This window comes from Fukomys damarensis, unplaced genomic scaffold (assembly GCF_012274545.1).
Source record: "Fukomys damarensis isolate Sample0158 unplaced genomic scaffold, DMR_v1.0_HiC HiC_scaffold_34, whole genome shotgun sequence".
NCBI lineage: Eukaryota > Metazoa > Chordata > Mammalia > Rodentia > Bathyergidae > Fukomys > Fukomys damarensis.
In genome coordinates this window covers 6910683-6928260 of record NW_022900946.1, presented here as the reverse complement: position 1 = coordinate 6928260, position 17578 = coordinate 6910683, and the positions used below count along the sequence as shown (strand labels likewise).

The 17578-nt window shown below is 43.0% G+C and overlaps 1 protein-coding gene across 1 annotated transcript in view; it reads left to right on the top strand.

Annotated features, from left to right (window-relative positions):
• LOC104855771 (dynein heavy chain 3, axonemal) overlaps positions 1-17089 on the top strand; it is a 75676-nt gene extending 58587 nt beyond the window's left edge. The window contains 10 exon segments of the mRNA XM_033758738.1: positions 414-639; positions 4392-4465; positions 4468-4635; positions 6079-6195; positions 9448-9602; positions 10311-10478; positions 11514-11656; positions 14158-14362; positions 15045-15182; positions 16379-17089. Coding sequence (XP_033614629.1) covers positions 414-639; positions 4392-4465; positions 4468-4635; positions 6079-6195; positions 9448-9602; positions 10311-10478; positions 11514-11656; positions 14158-14362; positions 15045-15182; positions 16379-16732 — 1748 coding nt within the window. The 3' untranslated portion in view covers positions 16733-17089.
• Positions 17090-17578: the final 489 nt, after the last annotated feature.

Sequence of the window (17578 nt, the reverse complement as noted above, 5' to 3'; positions counted from 1 at the left end):
TTATTAATCTCACCATAAAAATGCTCGTATTGCCTACTAAAATCAATTTGGAAAAATAAATTTGTTTGGTTATATGTTCACCTTCAGTTTTGAGGTTCCTCTTCACTTTTTGTGCCAAAAGATTTTTCTTTCTTTCAAACCCAGATTTTTTTTCTTTTCAGTTTGTGCAATGTTTTATATCAAGAATGTCTATGTGTTTAAAGCCAAAGGGGGAGTTCATTATTACAGCTTCTCCTGCCATTTTATCACGTCTGAGGCTTTCCCAAAGAGATGTTTATTTTGCAATTAACAGGAGCCAGCGAGATTCTTTCTAAAACTAAAATTTTAACATGCCTCCCAATTCTGTGTTGCTGCTGTTAATGTGCTCTTAGCTGATCTGTACTCTCTCAGAGGCCCTTCTCTTCCTGTCTTAGGCCTGCTGAAATTTGCAGATGACCTGGGTATGGGAGGTGCCAAAACACAGACCATCTCCCTCGGTCAAGGCCAAGGCCCTATTGCTGCCAAGATGATCAACACAGCCATCAGAGATGGGACCTGGGTGGTCTTACAGAATTGCCATCTGGCTACAAGCTGGATGCCTACACTGGAGAAAATCTGCGAGGAGGTAATTGTTCCTGAGAGCACCAATGTGAGATTCAGGTGAGAAACTGCCTCACTGTTGCCTCTCTCTGGGCCCCACTTCGACATGTGGGAATGTAAGTGGGGATGCAAAGATGGCAAGGCACAGTCCTGCCTCTAAGAAACTCTCACTCTAGCAGAACACAGCGCACAGACGAATAAATTGATGCTGTGTAATATCTGAAGAGCCATGCAGTACAGAAAAGGGACAGGAAAGGTGAGGAAGGTCTGGAAACCTGGGGTTTTGAAAGATGAATAGGAGTTTGCCAGGAAGGACATTCCATTCAGAAGGGCAGCGTTTGTAAAAGCAAAGTGATATATTAGGGAATACTAAGTTAGCTTAGAATTCCGGAGTACATGCTCTAAGATGTTGTTAGGGAAAGTGATAGAGATGTGTCTAGCAAGGTAGATTAAATGTCAGCAAGATTGATTTTTAAAAATAACTATTTGTCAGCTGGGTGTGGTGGCACATGCCTGTAATCCCAGCACTTGGGATGCTGAGGCAGGAGGATCATTGTGAGTTTGAGACCAGTCTGGGCTACATAGTGAGTTCCAGGTCAGTCTCAACTACATAGTGAGACCCTGTCTCAAAAAACAAAACAAAACAAAACAAAAAATAATTATTTGTCTAAAAATATAACACCAGTAGCCTATGCACCATTTGTCATTCTTCTATCCTATATTTTTGGGCCCTGTGGAATTTTAATCAACATTGGAAACAGCTGTTTGTTTGCTGGGAATGTTAAAGCCCAGTAAAGCTGAACCTTAGTTTTTTGCATTCATAAAGAAGAGAACCACATAGACTTTAAAGTCCTTCTCAGAGCTCAGGTGTTCAGGCACTCTTATTCTAGGCCAGAGAATAAATCTGGCAGATGGCCCAAATCCAGCCTGATACCTATTTTTGATATGGCTTGCAATCTGATTTTTTTTTTTGAGGCAGGGTCTCACTATGCAGTTCAGGTTGTTCTTTAATTCACTGTGTAGTACAAGCTGACCTCAAACTCACAGCAATCCTCCTGCCTCAGTCTCCCAAGTGCTGGGATTATAGGTGTGCACCACCATACCCCAGTTTCTAATTTTAAAAAGTTGGAAAAAACTAAAGAATAATATTTTATGACAGATGAAAATTATGTAAAATTCAAATTTCAATGTCTATAAATAAAGTTTTATTGAAAAATACCCTTATCTCATATATTGTGTATGGCTGCTTTCATGGCACAAATAGTTGAGACAGTCACCACCTGAGCTCACAAAGTCTAAAATAATCACTATTCTGTCCTTTATGAAGAAAATTTGGTAACTCTTGCTTTAATCAACAAAGTTTGCTGATTATTTTCATTTTTGTCATCACTTCTCAAAAACAGGAAAATATTTGATGCTTATGTAAAATCATATTAGGCCCAGTGTTAACTTGTATTTGTGGAAGACTTCCAAAGGAGCAAGAGTTTAAGCAAATTTCCAAGAATTTTGTTTGGTTTGGGATGGTGACTGGATTCATTGACCATTGAATCCACTGTCATTGAAGAAAATGCTATTCTTGTTGACATTTTATATGGTCCTAACATAAAAGTCATGACCTCAAGTGCCAACAACGTCCATGCACATAAGTGACCACAGAAAGATGAACATGAGAAATAGTCCCATTTCCTCGGTACAAGAACAGTCCTTATGGGCAGTTGGTCTCAGCATCACACAATAGGGTATGGTGGGAACTGCTGTGAACACGCCCTACAGAGAAGGGCACTTGCTACTTAATACTACTTAATTATTACTGCGCACAAAGTCAGGTATCTTGTGATCAGGTTTTCTGTTGATCTTAAAGGGAAAGGGGGAAGCCTAATTGTAAAAGAAAGCCCTTTATTTTGAAATGTTGGTAACTACTTCAAAAATATAGTATAACTGGTGTGTGTGTGTGTGTGTGTGTGTGTGTATGTGTGTGTAAATGGTGTGAGTCAAACATTGCCCATCTGTAGGCTGAAGTCAAGCCTTAGGCCATCTGTTTATGAACTCTTATTTCTTCTCCCAGCCTTGGGCCTGGACCACAGCCACCTGCTCACCAATCCGGACTGTCCTGTATCACTAAAGACCTCCCAACACCATATCTACATGTTGGAAGTCTCTCCAATGTCTAGCAAACAAGCAAACAAAAACCAGGATACCATGACATATATGTAGCTTGAGTTTGGTAGGAAAACAAAATTATTTAAAGCCTGAGTGAAATATGCCAAAATGTTAGCCTATAGGGGGAAATTTTTAAATTTTATTTCCTTCTAAACATTTCACGACATATACCAACTCCCCATGATGAATTTAATAATTATGTACTGCAAACATGTACTAATAAAAATTAAAAGATTTAAAAACCAAAGCCTTAAAGGTTAAAATAAAACCCACTTTTACATATATTCAATAAAGAAATTCTCATATTATCAAGACCATTTTCAATACCACTTCCTATTTATTAGAGGTTAGCACACTTTTTCTCTAAAGGGCCAGAGTAAATAATTTATGCTTTGTAGGCCATATTGTCTCTGTCCCAGCTCTTCAGCTCTAAAGTTGTAGGGTAAAAGCAGACATAGATGAAATGTAATGAAAGGGCATAGCCATGTTCCAGTCAAACTTTATTTACAAAAGCAAGTGATTGGATTTTTTTGATTCCACTCTCTGGTCCTAGTCTGCCATTTTTACTATCTACTATTTGTCTGACTCCCTCTAACCTATTGAAATCTCTTCTTGCCATGAACCCCCACAGTCCATTATTTCTGCCCTGCTTGTGATTTTGATTTTATGATGCTTTGTACTCTAGTATCCATCTTTTATCCCTTGCCTGGCCCTAAATTCCTCCTCTAGCAAAAAGGCTGTGAGTATCTGGAGCTAGAAACAATGCTTTGTTCTTTTTGATCACTCTGGCAGTTCCTAGTATAGTACTTTACCATATAGGTATTCAGAAAGTTCTACAGGGGAGAAGAGCAAGGGTTTTAAGCCAGGCATAGTGGCACACACCTGTAATCCCAGCACTTGGGAGACTGAGGCAGGAGGATCACCATGAGCTCAAGGCCAGCCTGGGCTATGTAGTGAGTTAGCCTGAGCTACAACAAAGCCAGACCCTGTCTCAAAAACAAAGCAAAACAAAAAATGAGCTGGGGCTTTGGAGTCAGAGACCCCAGCTCTCATCTCGATTCAGCTGCTTCCAAATGGTGTGTCCTTGTTTCAAAAGCTCGCCTGATTCTCCATGCCTCTTATATTGGTCAGCTGTCCCATTGCTGGTACAAAATGCCTGACACCCACAACTTAAAGGAGGAGGTTTCATTTGGCTTATGGTTTCAGTCCACTATCATCGACTGGCTGCAGAGTGGAAGCATCATGGCAGAGGGTATGGTGGAGCCAAGCTGTATATATAATGGTGACCGGGAAGCAGAGCAGGGGGAAGAGCTCAACGAGAGATAATTCTCTCCAAAGGCGTGCCCCCAGTGACGCACCTCCTCCAGTGAGGCCCCGCCTTCTGTCAGCACAGTCAGCTGGGAACAGCAGTGGATTAATCCATCTAGTGCCCCAGGATACATCCAGTCCCTAGGAGTCTTTATCCAGTTGACCATTGAAATTAACTGGCACACCTCTGTTTCCTCACTGGTGAATGGGGTGGTAAGTCCTCCCTCACAGGTGGCTGTGAGGATTAAAAGAAATGAAGGACAGATATGGTAGCTGTTGTTTTTGTTATTGTTTAATGTAACTTTCTGCATTGTTCTGAACATTTGGGCCCACTGTTCTTCCAGGCTCTGGTTAACCAGCTATCCGTCAGAGAAATTTCCAGTCAGCATTCTCCAGAATGGGATCAAAATGACCATTGAGCCCCCAAAGGACTCCGGGCCAACCTTTTGCGCTCCTACCTCAATGATCCCATCTCAGACCCCACGTTCTTCCAAAGCTGTACCAAGCCAGTGATGTGGCAGAAGCTGTTGTTCGGCCTCTGCTTCTTCCATGCCATCGTTCAAGAGAGGAGGAACTTTGGACCCCTAGGTGAGCCATGACAGCGTAGCTGGGCAGCCTGGAGAATGATCACAGACAGATGCAGATCTTTTTAGAGGAATGTGTGCAGGTTTGCACTCAAATGGCAGTGGCCAGTAAAATACAATACAAATCTGATCTATGCAATCTTTGGGACATAGTTAAACTAAGTATGATTTGTGATTTATCTGAAATTGAATTTTCACTGGGTACATGTATTTTTGTCTGCTAACTCTGGCAACCCTATAACCAGATCAATGTCAGTATCAGTGAAGAAGTGTCACTCCAAAATCAGAGGCCCCCTACCTCCTGAAGTAGTGCGATAATGTGAGGACTAGAGGACTGGAGGTGCTTCCCTTTGGCCTGACTTTGTCTATCTTAGGCACAATGACCATCCTGCAGGGAGCAGTCACCGGGTAACTTGCAACGTTTCCTGCAGCTCTCTCTACATGTACATGGCAATGAAAGACAGCAATATATCTGGGAAGTTGTGCTTCCTCTAAAAAAATAAGTGATTGACTGATTTCATATATATATATACATCATCATGATGTTGAAGGTAGATTACCTTTGTCTCACCTATGGGCTGCCTTTGACTCTGTCCAGTAGCCTTGAAATGACCAACTTCAGGGGATTCCTAGCAGGACTTGTGAGTGAGATAAGGGGACACTTGTCCTCATGGTGATTTTATCTGAACACCTTTCCTTCTCTGCACACCAGCCAGCTCCAATTAGCTCCCCAGGCCCCTCTGGATCTGGATTTCATGCTTCTCCTACTACCAGTGTCCTATCCATGCCAGATCTCTAGAAATCCATGCAGCAGTTTGGCTCTCAACCAACTACCCTATTGTGTTTTGTTTGCCAGTGCATGAATTTATTTTGTTATATATTTTTAATTTGCATTTGAATGTTTAGTGGGAAATTAAACTCCTCTGTTAAGCACAGCATCCCCAGCTATCTCATACCAGGTCCAGGGCACACTTTTTTATGTCATTCTCCAGCCCCAGTGTGCCTTTGTCATTAACCTGGAAATGGAAGTGGCCGTCCAAGTCTCCCATGAGTACAAGGAAGAGAATTCTCAAAACCAGCTTCATCCTGTTGCCCAGTCTTAGCTACTGCTCTCAGCATTAGTGTTATTTTTTGAGCTCTGTGTATTACCACAGTATTCCAGTCAGGCTGAATAATTCTCATTCCACAAATCCCAGGATGTTAACATCTTCCTTAACAAATAGGAAGACCCATAAGGAAATTGATTTCACAATGGATGTCTTCTTGGGCAGAATGGCTCCCACGCCAGCAGTAACTGTCAAGGCTAATCATTGGCTTGGTGCTCTATATTCACAGGCTGAAGGAGGCTCTTGATCCATAATGGTGCTTAACTGTACCAGCTCAGTCTCTGAGTGGAAATTAAGAGCTCTCAGCACCAAGGCCTCTAATTCTTCTCTGCCTCTTGCAGGTTGGAATATTCCGTATGAATTCAATGAATCTGACCTAAGGATCAGTATGCGGCAGATCCAGATGTTTCTCAATGACTACAAGGAGGTGCCGTTTGATGCTCTGACCTACCTAACAGGTATCTATGGGAAGAGCACATCTACCACAAACCTCCACCCTCCTGCTCTTTTGATCCTGCCTCTCTTCACTTACTCATTCACTCTCTAATCCGTTCAACAAACACTGATGTCACACTAATACTGGTCATCATGCTGGATATAGTAAAAGACCAAATTTAGACATATTACCTACAGTCAAGTGGCTGACAGTCTGCAAAGGGAGAAAAATACAAGTAAAATAAATGACCGTATAGTGATAAGTTCAGTTAAGAGAAACATAAAGTTAAAAAGGCAACACAAAGATTGAATCTGAGGATAGAGAGGAGATGATCATGGAAAATTTTCTGATGGTTTGAGAAATGGGTTTTGAGGGCCAAGTAGGAATTCTACCAGTGGAAGAAGAAAGGAGACTGAATGGTGAGAAGAAAGGAGAGAATTCCCAAGCAGGAAGGATCTTGAGTCTTTTGTATGAAAACAATTCATTAGCAACTTTTTTTCAGTCACTCAGAATATACTAGTAAATAATATGGGAGGGTTGGGGATTTAGCTCAGCAGTTCCACCTCTTGCCTTGTAAGTGCAAGGACCCAAGTTTGATACCCAGTACCAAAAAAAGAATACAGGAGAACTCAGATGTATAAAATTTGGTCACTGCCTTCAAATAATATATCGTATAATCTGATACAAGAGTTAAAATAGAGAGATATAAGATATGTACTGAATGAATGAAACACCGTGGCCAGAAGTCAAAATGCAGCTCAGTAGAAAGGCTTTAAGATCACATACGAATTCCCTCTTCAGTTCCTGACATTAAGGAGTTTGCTTGGATCCTTTCCCCAAGCAGTGACTCATGCTGCATGCACACAGTGAGTTTAGCAGTCTTATAAACTTCATGTCTGACCCTGTTTTACAGCTGAGAAGACCAAGGCCTTGGAGCAGTGAACTGTGCTCAGGGCATATCTGGCAATGTCTAGAGATGTTTTGGTTTTTAGTACTCAAGAGGAGAACACTACCAGCATCTAGAGTAGAGGCGAGGGGTGCTGCTAAACTTCCACAGTGCACAAGACAGCCCCATGAAGCACAGAACTCTCCAGTTAGTGACAGCAAGGTTGTTAGTGGCATCGAGGTTGTGAAACCTGCAAGAGAATGATGACATTCAGTTGTAGATGGCCGCACTGACTTTAGCTCAGTGCAGTGTTTCCTGGAACAAAACCGCATGTGACACACAGCATAGGTTCAGTGGTTCTTCATTTGGAGGGCATCTTCCCTTCATTCTCTGCCATGCACCAGGGCTCTTCTCCAGACCACAGAGTAGTGCTTTTGTGAGAAGACTGCCTACAGGCCAGAGACCAGCTTCCCTGCCTGTGCCAGCCAGCTTGAGGACAGTCCTTTCCTATCATGCCCATCCAGATAGGTGAGTTAGGCTGAGCTGACGGTCCCCAGTCTCAAAGGTGAAAGACGCTGAAGTCCATTTCTTCCCCACTCTCCATGTCCAGTGTGAATCCCCATGTCTGTGAATCAGTTTGCTTACTATAACTATCAGGTGTGCGTTCAGTAAAGGCTCCACCAACTTTTATTGCTGTCATCTCAGTATACAGTCATGTGATCACTGAGGAGCTCATACCAGCAATTAAATGTGCAAGTGCTTGTCACTTGGCCCCACACCTCTCTAAGGGGCCTAGAGGAGAATAACCTTCCTATATACCTAGCAAAAATCAGATACAGGTGATATTTAGAATACACTGTGAAAACTAATTAAATAGTCACATGTACAGAGAGGTTGTCAAATTAGATGAACCAAAGTCATTCATTCTTAATCTTGTACCCAGCCCTGTAGCAGACAATAGAGAGTTAAGCAGAGGTCTAAAGCATGTCTTGGCTCCTCTAGGAACTTGTGCAGTTGCTAAAAAGCAAACATATATATAGCCATAAAGAAATGAACTCTCCTTCATAGACACAAAACCCAAGCTGAAAGAGTGTCTCCTGAAGGGCAACTCACTGACAAGGCAGCGGTGGTGGGACCTTATGTCATGACTCTGGGTGCCCCCTACCCCTGCCACACTGATTTCAGGGGGCAAAACCATGCTTTAATATTATAGTTTGGGTATTGTCATAAACATCCTTAGCACTGAAACAAGCAGTAATGTTCAAAATGAACTTTGCTAATGGCCTGGAGATGTCTACAGAGTTGCAGAGATATAGAGAAGCTGGCTGAAGGTCAGGAGGCTTCCTTGGGACTCATTACTCAGTATGAGCCTCATCTGTTCCCTTAAGTAGCCATCCAGAATGCCCCTCCAAGGTACTGAGATCCCAGTAAGTCAGGACTGAAAGAAATTGAGGCCTTTTACACCTCAGTATAATGTTTACTTCCTTTTCTGTCTATAGACCTGCCCTTCCCTGAAATGCTTGAAGTTGGGAGTAAGCCCACTGACTGTATACACACACACACACACACACACTCACACACCCCTCCTTAAGACCTAGTGTGTTAACCCTGCCTACCAAATACCAGGTGACAGCCATATAGTATCTGCACCCGTGAGAAGGTGCATCCCAAGGTGATGGTGAGTTGGATTTGATATCCCTTCCAAAGAATCACGTAATTCTTTTTGTAGACATCTGAATGTAGGCATGGGGATGGTGAAAGTGGTATCTCAAAACAATATGTATAGGAATATCTCATTTTTCTAAAATATATGCATTATAATAGCTGTAGTTAAATGAATGCTTTTTATAGGCTAACCACACTAAATGTTTTACACATACTGTGTTGTTAGTCTTAACCACAGCATTGTAAGATGCAACTGGAACTCAGGATTGTGTTATTCCAAAGTCCTTGCCCTAAACTTTTTTTTTTTTTGGTACCAGGGATCAAACTCAGGACCTTGCACTTGTGAGGCAGGCGCAGTGCCTAACACATTTTTGTAATACTGTTCACATACACATGTGCACATACACAAAAGCAAAAGGTCTGGAAGCTGCCTGAATAATAGGAAGCCATCTTTGGTGGAATTTTTCCTGATCGTATTGTTAATCTTTGTTTTTTATTTTTCTTTTCTGATTTTGAATATGGAGAACATGTATTAGTTTTGTAGCAACCATAATATCAGAAGACCATCTCATCTCAAGCTGCATAAGGCATCAGCAACTCTGTGTCCTCATGCTGCCCTGTTCCAGAGGGTTCCTTGGCCAGATGAATCCCTTGTTTCAGGTTAATAACCAAATTCATGATGACTTTTCCTCTGCTCAACTTCTTTCCCTGTTGCTTCTCCAGGAGAATGTAATTATGGAGGCAGAGTGACTGATGACAAAGACCGGCGTCTGCTGCTGTCTTTTCTGTCCACATTCTACTGCAAGGAAATCCAGCAGGACCGTTACTATCTCGCCCCTGGAGAGACATACTACATCCCTCCCTATGGCTCCTACCAGGTGATATAAGGCCCACTTCTGTCCTCAGAGGGGCTCAGAAGTCTATAAGCTATTTCTAACATTCCAAAAGGCCTTCGGGGGATGTTTTTGAAGTAAATGCTAGGTATTTAGTAGACAAGGTCTTTCAAAATATGGAGCACATCTGGGTAACTGGGGAGGGAGAAAGAAGGATGGTAAAGATGAGGCTGTGATAGTGACCAAGCTGGCAATTGCTACATGAAAACAAGGTTGAAAAGATGACAAGGGGGGTGGGACAGAAAAACTGGACAGGTGAATGACATACAGAAGAAAACAAGAAATCTAGAAGAAGGATGAGAAAAAGCTTACTTCTACTAATTACCTATTATATGCCAAAGCCTCATTCCTTTATGACCTTACTTGTCTTCTTATTTACAGATAAGGAAATTGGGGTTTCAGATGAACATTCCACTGTTGGCTAGTGATAGAGCTAGGGCCCAAACCCAGTTCCATTTAACTCCAAAGCTAGGGGAGCAGAGAGGAGGAGATTGTGGGAGGAAGACAGCCCCATCTGCTTTCATACTCTTTAGAAAACTTTATGAAGGAGTGCTGGGGGTATATTCACACAGCCTGGGTGGGCAGTACAACTGCTACAGTGTGATTCTTGCTTGAGCTGGACCCAGCCAAACCCTAAAGCACCTGTGGGACTGCAGGGACATACATTATGTCAACTGAGGATTTCCTTTCCAGTCCTATATCGACTACCTCAGGACCCTGCCCATCACAGCCCACCCAGAAGTATTTGGTCTCCATGAGAATGCTGATATCACCAAGGACAACCAGGAAACCAACCAGCTCTTCCAAGGGGTGCTGCTGACCCTCCCCAGACAGTCAGGAGGGAGTGGCAAGTCACCTCAGGTAAACAGGCTTGAGGAGGAGACATTTCCTGGGCAATTTTCCATCTAGGGAGCATCAGAAAAGTGGAGGCCTGGCAGGATGGGAGGGGGCGCTCTGGTCTTACTGCTGAGAGTACAGAGCTCCTTAAATACAGAGCTGAAAGAAACAGTTTCCAAAATGTCAACTATTCCTGTACAAATTTCATGATTTTTTTGTATATCCATATATCACCCCTGCTTATTATATAATATTTTAAAACTAACTCTATTTTGCTTAAAAACTGCGTATCAGAATTTAAGTAGAAACCAGTAAAGTTATGATAGGTACAGAAGGAAGGAAGGAAGGAAGGAAGGAAGAACTTGGGAAAATCACAGGCATTGAGAAAGAGTTTATTCTATCAGGAGCTGCTCCTAAGAAGCTGGCTGTGACAACAGTGGGAGAGTCTCACCCAGAGGTGACCTTAAGACAGGAAGTGGTTACTGCCACCTGGCTGAGCAGGAATTCCCTGCCTGGCCACAGGTGTGAAGACAGAGCTCTCATTCGTTAGCATTTTAATTTGGGGCAAAGGAGTGATGCCCTCCCCCAAACTGGTAGGGTGATGGTTGCCTTCATTATTGCCAGGAGCAAATTGGTTTCTATAGGAGAGTTCCCAGGGGGATCTGATAGAAAATTGAGAGAAAGTTTATTCTATCAGGAGCTGCTCCTAAGAAGCTGGCTGTGACAACAGTGGGAGAGTCTCACCCAGAGGTGACCTTAAGACAGGAAGTGGTTACTGCCACCTGGCTGAGCAGGAATTCCCTGCCTGGCCACAGGTGTGAAGACAGAGCTCTCATTCGTTAGCATTTTAATTTGGGGCAAAGGAGTGATGCCCTCCCCCAAACTGGTAGGGTGATGGTTGCCTTCATTATTGCCAGGAGCAAATTGGTTTCTATAGGAGAGTTCCCAGGGGGATCTGATAGAATGTTTAAAAAGATAGACACTCATTACTGCAGGTTTACCCAGATAATGCTACAACCTACAGGTCTTATTTCTCATTCACCTATTTTCTGCATAAAGGAAGTTGTCGAGGAGCTGGCTCAGGATGTACTCTCCAAACTCCCCAAAGACTTTGACCTGGAAGAGGTCATGAACTTATATCCTGTGGTCTATGAGGAGTCCATGAACACTGTCCTAAGACAGGAGCTCATCAGATTCAACAGGTAGGCCAGATGATCTCACTTGGATCCTGGGAGTTGGCTCTCACAGGAAGTAGCTGAGACGGATACTTCATAGTGTTGCAGTGTAGGAAATGGTTTGCCCCATCCTTAGGAAGAGCTGTTCATAGGCTCCTCCTCAGTATGTGTTGGCCCAGGATTAAATCACACCTTCTATTCATTCTTTTTCACTCATTCATGTTACATCTACAGTTAAAATTAAATAATCAGAGCTGCTTTTATTGAGCCCTTAGTGCCAGATATGATTTCAAGCACTGTGCGTGGATCTCTCAAATTCTGCAGTCTTTTGAAATATGTAGTTACTCTCTACCATCTTTGCACAGGTGGTGAGCTGTAGTCCTCATTCGTAACACCAGACCTAATGAGTTCATTCCTAACCTACTCAGTCTCCCCTAAGGCAGCTAGAATCCCTCTATGATAGTTGCAGGGGCCTTTACTAGTCTTTACCACTGTGTAATACAATATTGGAATTCAAATGGTAAATGGAATTCAAATGCCAAAGGTCACATAGTTATTCAATGGCAGAACTGAATTTGAACCTAGGCTGTCTGATACCAGAGTCAATGTACAATATGTAAAGTTAGGGTAAATGCAGCAAATGGCAGGAAAATGTCCATTGCTTTTCCCACAGAGTTGGGGTGTTATGGGCTGGCCAGAGAAGCAAGAGTCTCTTGTCCCTCTATTCTCATCCCTTCTCACTTCTCCTCCAGTTGTGACAGCACAAAACTCAGTGAAAGCACCTTGATTTGGTTTCTAAATAGTCAAAACAGAAAGAGTTATCAAGGACTATGTAGGCTAGATGAGGAGATTGAGGCCAAGATGACAGTGGCTTGATGCAAATTTCAAGTGACTCAGTGCCAAGGCTTAAAACTCATCACTCCTGCTTCCGAGTGTAGGTTCTTGTTCTTCCAGATACTGTGTTGCTATCTCCATTCTGCTTCATTGAGTCATTGTTCACTGTCAAGAGGCTTGCTCTGGAAGACTAGCTGGAGCAATGTCATCTGAGAGCATCTCTGCTTCTGTGGTCTCAGGGTTAGTCTCTAGAGTCAATAGGCAGTTGGTTATATGGGGGACAGAACAAAAAGTGGGATGCAAAACTAGGACGAGGCCATTTCTGCTGTGAATCAGATGCCTTGGCATGATGGACTGGAGACCTCATTCATTCAATCAGATACCCATCCTCATGGCTTTCCTCCTCTGCCACTACCTTCTCCCCTATGGCCACTAGATCCCCTCCTAGGTGGTTACAGGGACCTTCACTAGCCTTTACCACTGACCACTGAATGCAAGGAGCCAGGGTAACAGCAATCTTCACCTTCAGCGTCGCTCCACTGTGTATCCCACCAACTGTTTTGTTCATCGAGGGGCACAGGAAGTCCAGTGATTAAGTGACAGTTCAGCTTTCAGTTTGCAGTCAGGGGCATTATTGTGTCTTCTGGGGCCTTCTTTGAGTACTAAGACCTTGAAACTAGGTCCATAGTTTCAAGGCTAGAAGTATGTCTGTAGGTGTAATAGAGACCTGCGTGGGACCCTTCCTTGGCCCCTCAGTGAGCATGTGCACCAAGTTCTGAAAATCACATTCCTCCTGATAAGAATGTTTAGCAGTTACACATCTGGGGATTGCTTTTCTGCATTTGATCATTCTCATGTCCACTGGGCCTCAGAACATGGACGCCAGAAAGAGGCAAGTGAGCTTGGCATCTCACAGGCTGCCCTTTGGTCACCTCTTCTCATGTATGCACCTCATAGTCTGTAAAAAGAAAAACTTAAGCAAAATGGATCAAAACCCCTAAAACTGTATGGGCCCTTAGATCCAGAAATTCTTTTACTAAGAAAATAATTAGAAATTTGCATAAAGATTAATACGGATTTTCCTAGCAATGTTTACAATGACAACAATCTAGAAATGTTTCTGCAATAAACAGGTTAGATAAATTGGAGCATTGTGCAGTCATTATAAAGGATAATTTAGGTCACTTATTTACTTATTTATTTATTTAATATTTTTTGGTACCAGGGATGGAACTCAGAACCTTCGCTTGCAAGGTCCGTGAGGCAGGCAGTAGCCCCACTGAGCTAAATCCCTGGTTAGGTCACTTATTTACTGAATTGGACCAATTTCTCTTCAGATTAAAACAGGTTACAAAAAAATATAGGATGACCCTATTAAAAATGACTTGTGTTTACATAGACACAAACCTGTAAAGATAGATATCAATGTTGTCTTTGGGTGGTGATGGAATAGGTAATTTAATTTCTTTGTAATTAATGACCATGTATTCAATGACCTTTTAAAGGGAATCAAGAAAAAAGGATGGGACCAGGGATTTGGCTCAGTGGCGTTGCGCCTGCCTTGCAAGCACAAGGTCCTGAGTTCAGTCCCTGGTAAAAAAAGAAAAAGAAAAAAAGGAGACTGGAAATTAGTGCATTTGGAGAGAATGGGACGACGGGAAAGCCAGGTTCATCCAGCTCCTTGCATCTTGCAGGTTGACCAAAGTGGTTCGCAGTAGCCTCATTAATCTTGGCCGAGCTATCAAAGGGCAGGTCCTGATGTCCTCGGAGCTGGAGGAAGTCTTCAACAGCATACTCGTGGGTAAAGTGCCAGAGATGTGGGCAGCCAAGTCCTACCCATCGCTGAAGCCACTGGGGGGCTATGTGGCTGACCTAGTGGCCCACCTGGCTTTCTTCCAGGTACCTGGGAATCAGGCTAACTGGGCAGGGTAGAAGGGTTTGCAGCCATTGCAGCATGCCACCTTGAAATGGTCTTTCCAGAGTTAGGGACAGGAGAGAGACTCGAAAGACCTTGGGAAGATTCTTGTCTACGGATATAAAAGTGGGAACTAGAATAAATGTCACAAACTGGTGGCTCATGGGATGGGTTTGGCATATGCTTTGTTTGGCTGCCTGGGAATTTTAAAACTTTTGAGCTAACATGCCCACACTGGAATTTTATACATCAAAATCTAGATGTAGAGGTCTGGGATATAACTCTGTGGTAGAGTGCTAGCCAGCACCCAAAACAAAACACCAGATGTTTTCCTGGAAAAACAAAACAAAACTAGAATCCTTGAAACAATGTGCCTGCAATTTGCGAATTGCTACTATTTCTGGAGATGAGTGGCTATTTGCTCAGTTTGGTCATGAGATATATTCTCCTCCTCTACAGTCACCGTCACTCTCTACTGTGTTCCCATCACCACCTTGCACCTGTACTTTTGTTAAAGTAGAAATGTTTCTTTGTACTTTCATTTTGAAAGTGGGAAAATATAAGTCAAAAATGAGAGAGAGTATTTATTTGTGGGACTCATTATCTGCCTTTGAACTATCTTTGATGTGTGGTTGATTTTGAATTCTGATTTCTATGGCTCTGCAGGAATGGATTGACAAGGGCCCCCCTGTGGTCTTTTGGATCTCTGGATTCTACTTCACACAGTCTTTTTTGACTGGTGTCTCTCAGAATTATGCCCGGAAATATACCATCCCCATTGACCACATTGGATTTGAGTTTGAGGTAGGGTGCTCTGAGTTAGAACAGCTCAAGGGACCAACCAAAGAAAGCAATACTGCCCATTTCCTTGTAAGTCCAAACACTTCGGTATGTTAGGTCCACATGCTTCTACATACGAAGATGCTACACGTTAAGTATGTAACATGAGTAGCTCTAAGAACTATTCTCTACATATCACAGGACACCCAAGCCTTTGTCTCTGTGTATGTAAAAAGGAATCTTGTGGGCATGGTGGTGTACCCCTGTAATCCCAGCATTCAGGAGACTAAGGCAACAGTACTGCCATGAGTTTGAGGCCAGCCTGAACTATATAGTGTGACCCTGTCTCCAAAAAAAAAAAAAAAAAAAAAAAGAAACCCAGAACAAAAAAAAAAAAAAAAAAAAAAAATCAAAAAACAAAAAACTCGAAAGAAGGGAATCTTTCCAGAGGAGAATTCTGCCACCATCATACCAAGGAAAAGGAAAACATCCTCCCATGCTGCCTGTTCAACATGGTGGACTCCACTGGGAAGAATGTTAATGCTCTTAGGTAGATATTAGTAGTGGGGAAAAAATTCCATTCAGTAAAAACAGCAAGAAAAAAAATAGAATGAGAGTGATGTTAACTGGAGTTTGTGCTGTTTCACAACACACACACACACACACACACACACACCCTACTATCCTAGACCACTTTCTGCCCTTACTTGAAAGGAATGTGAGCTTACCACTTGTCCATCTAACCAGTGGTATGCTGGAGCACACTCACTCCAGCTCATTGGAGCCAATTTTTACTTTTCCAAGAGTTTTGTGAGCTTGTTCTTGGTTGGTAGCCTGAAATCAACTATGGTAGAAGTTTTACACTACAAAACTGGCAGATCAAGGATTTATTTTCACTACCCCCAGAACTGTTTTGCCAGCTCTGAATCAGAATCTAACTTCTCACTTCATAGATGCAAGGGCTATGCAGGATCAGTAGGCTATAGTTAATATGGCCTCCTCACTCAGTGCTTTCTCTTTGCCCCCTCCCCATCTATGAGGATAGAATCCTGCTAGGAATCAGACCTGGTTCATGTGCAGCAGGCAGAAATACTGTCACAGAAGCCCCTTGTCCTCTGAGATGCACCCTGGTAGAGGCAGATATTGAATCCGGGTGGTTCTAATTCTTGCCTTGTACAGGAAGTTGGCAGGTTATGGACTCACAGTTCACCCTCTTCCAGGTAACCACACAAGAAACAGCCGTGGAGAGTAACCCAGAAGATGGGGCCTACATAAAAGGGCTCTTCCTAGAAGGTGCCCGTTGGGACAGGAAAATGAAGCAGATTGGCGAATCTCTCCCCAAAATCCTCTATGACGCACTGCCCATCATTTGGCTGAAACCTGGGGAGAGTGCACTGTTTCTGCATCAGAACATTTACATGTGTCCGGTCTACAAGACAAGTGCCCGCAGGGGTGTCCTCTCCACCACAGGCCACTCTACCAACTACGTCCTCTCCATTGAGCTTCCGACAGACAGGCCCCAGAAGCACTGGATAAACCGAGGCATGGCCTCCCTGTGCCAACTGGACAACTGACGCATTTGCCTCAAAACAGAAAGTAAACAGCATTTCATTCTCCACGACAGCCCGGCCTTCCTTTCTTGAGAGTACTATACCACAGTGATGATGTTGATGTGAATGTTACCTTACCTGAGCAGTTGCTATGAACCAAGTATTTCATAGCAGCCCTATAAAGCAGGTTATTATTATTATCCTCATTTTATGGCTGCAGAAATGTGATAAAGATAAGTAAATCAGACAATTACTAAAGTAAAATTTGAACACAGCCAGTGGGATTCAAGCTTTCCTGCCTGTGGGTTTGTGTGCGCTAGGGATTGAACTCAGGACCTTCACACTGAACTACGTCACCCAGCCGCCCTCCTTTTTTGTGTGTGAGTAAATTGCCCAGGCTGCAATCCTGCTTTAGCCTCCCAGAGTGCTGGGATTACAGGTGTGTACCACCACACCCTGCCCTTGTGAGTTTTGTCTTTTATCTATTATTTTGCTGGAACTGTCACAATTTCAATCACTTCTTTGCCCATATGGGCAATCATCAAGGCTCCTCAGAGGTTGTGAGGGTCTTGGGATACTTTTAAGGCTCTTGAGATCTTTAGAATATACAAAATTCTGAGGTGAGAGATACTATCTCCATTTTACAAATGCAGAGTTCCACCTAGTTAGTGGTAGAAGCAGGACCCAATTGCTTTCCTATTAGCCTACCCCAATGGCTAAAGCTTCAGGAAGGCAAGATGAAAGAACTAAATTTGTTGCAGGCCTGTTGTGTGCCAGGGTTTGAGTCCAGGCCTTTAGACATCGCACTTGATCCTATATATTGGGAGTGATCGTCTCTCCCTCTGGAGGTTCAGGGAAATTAATTTGCCT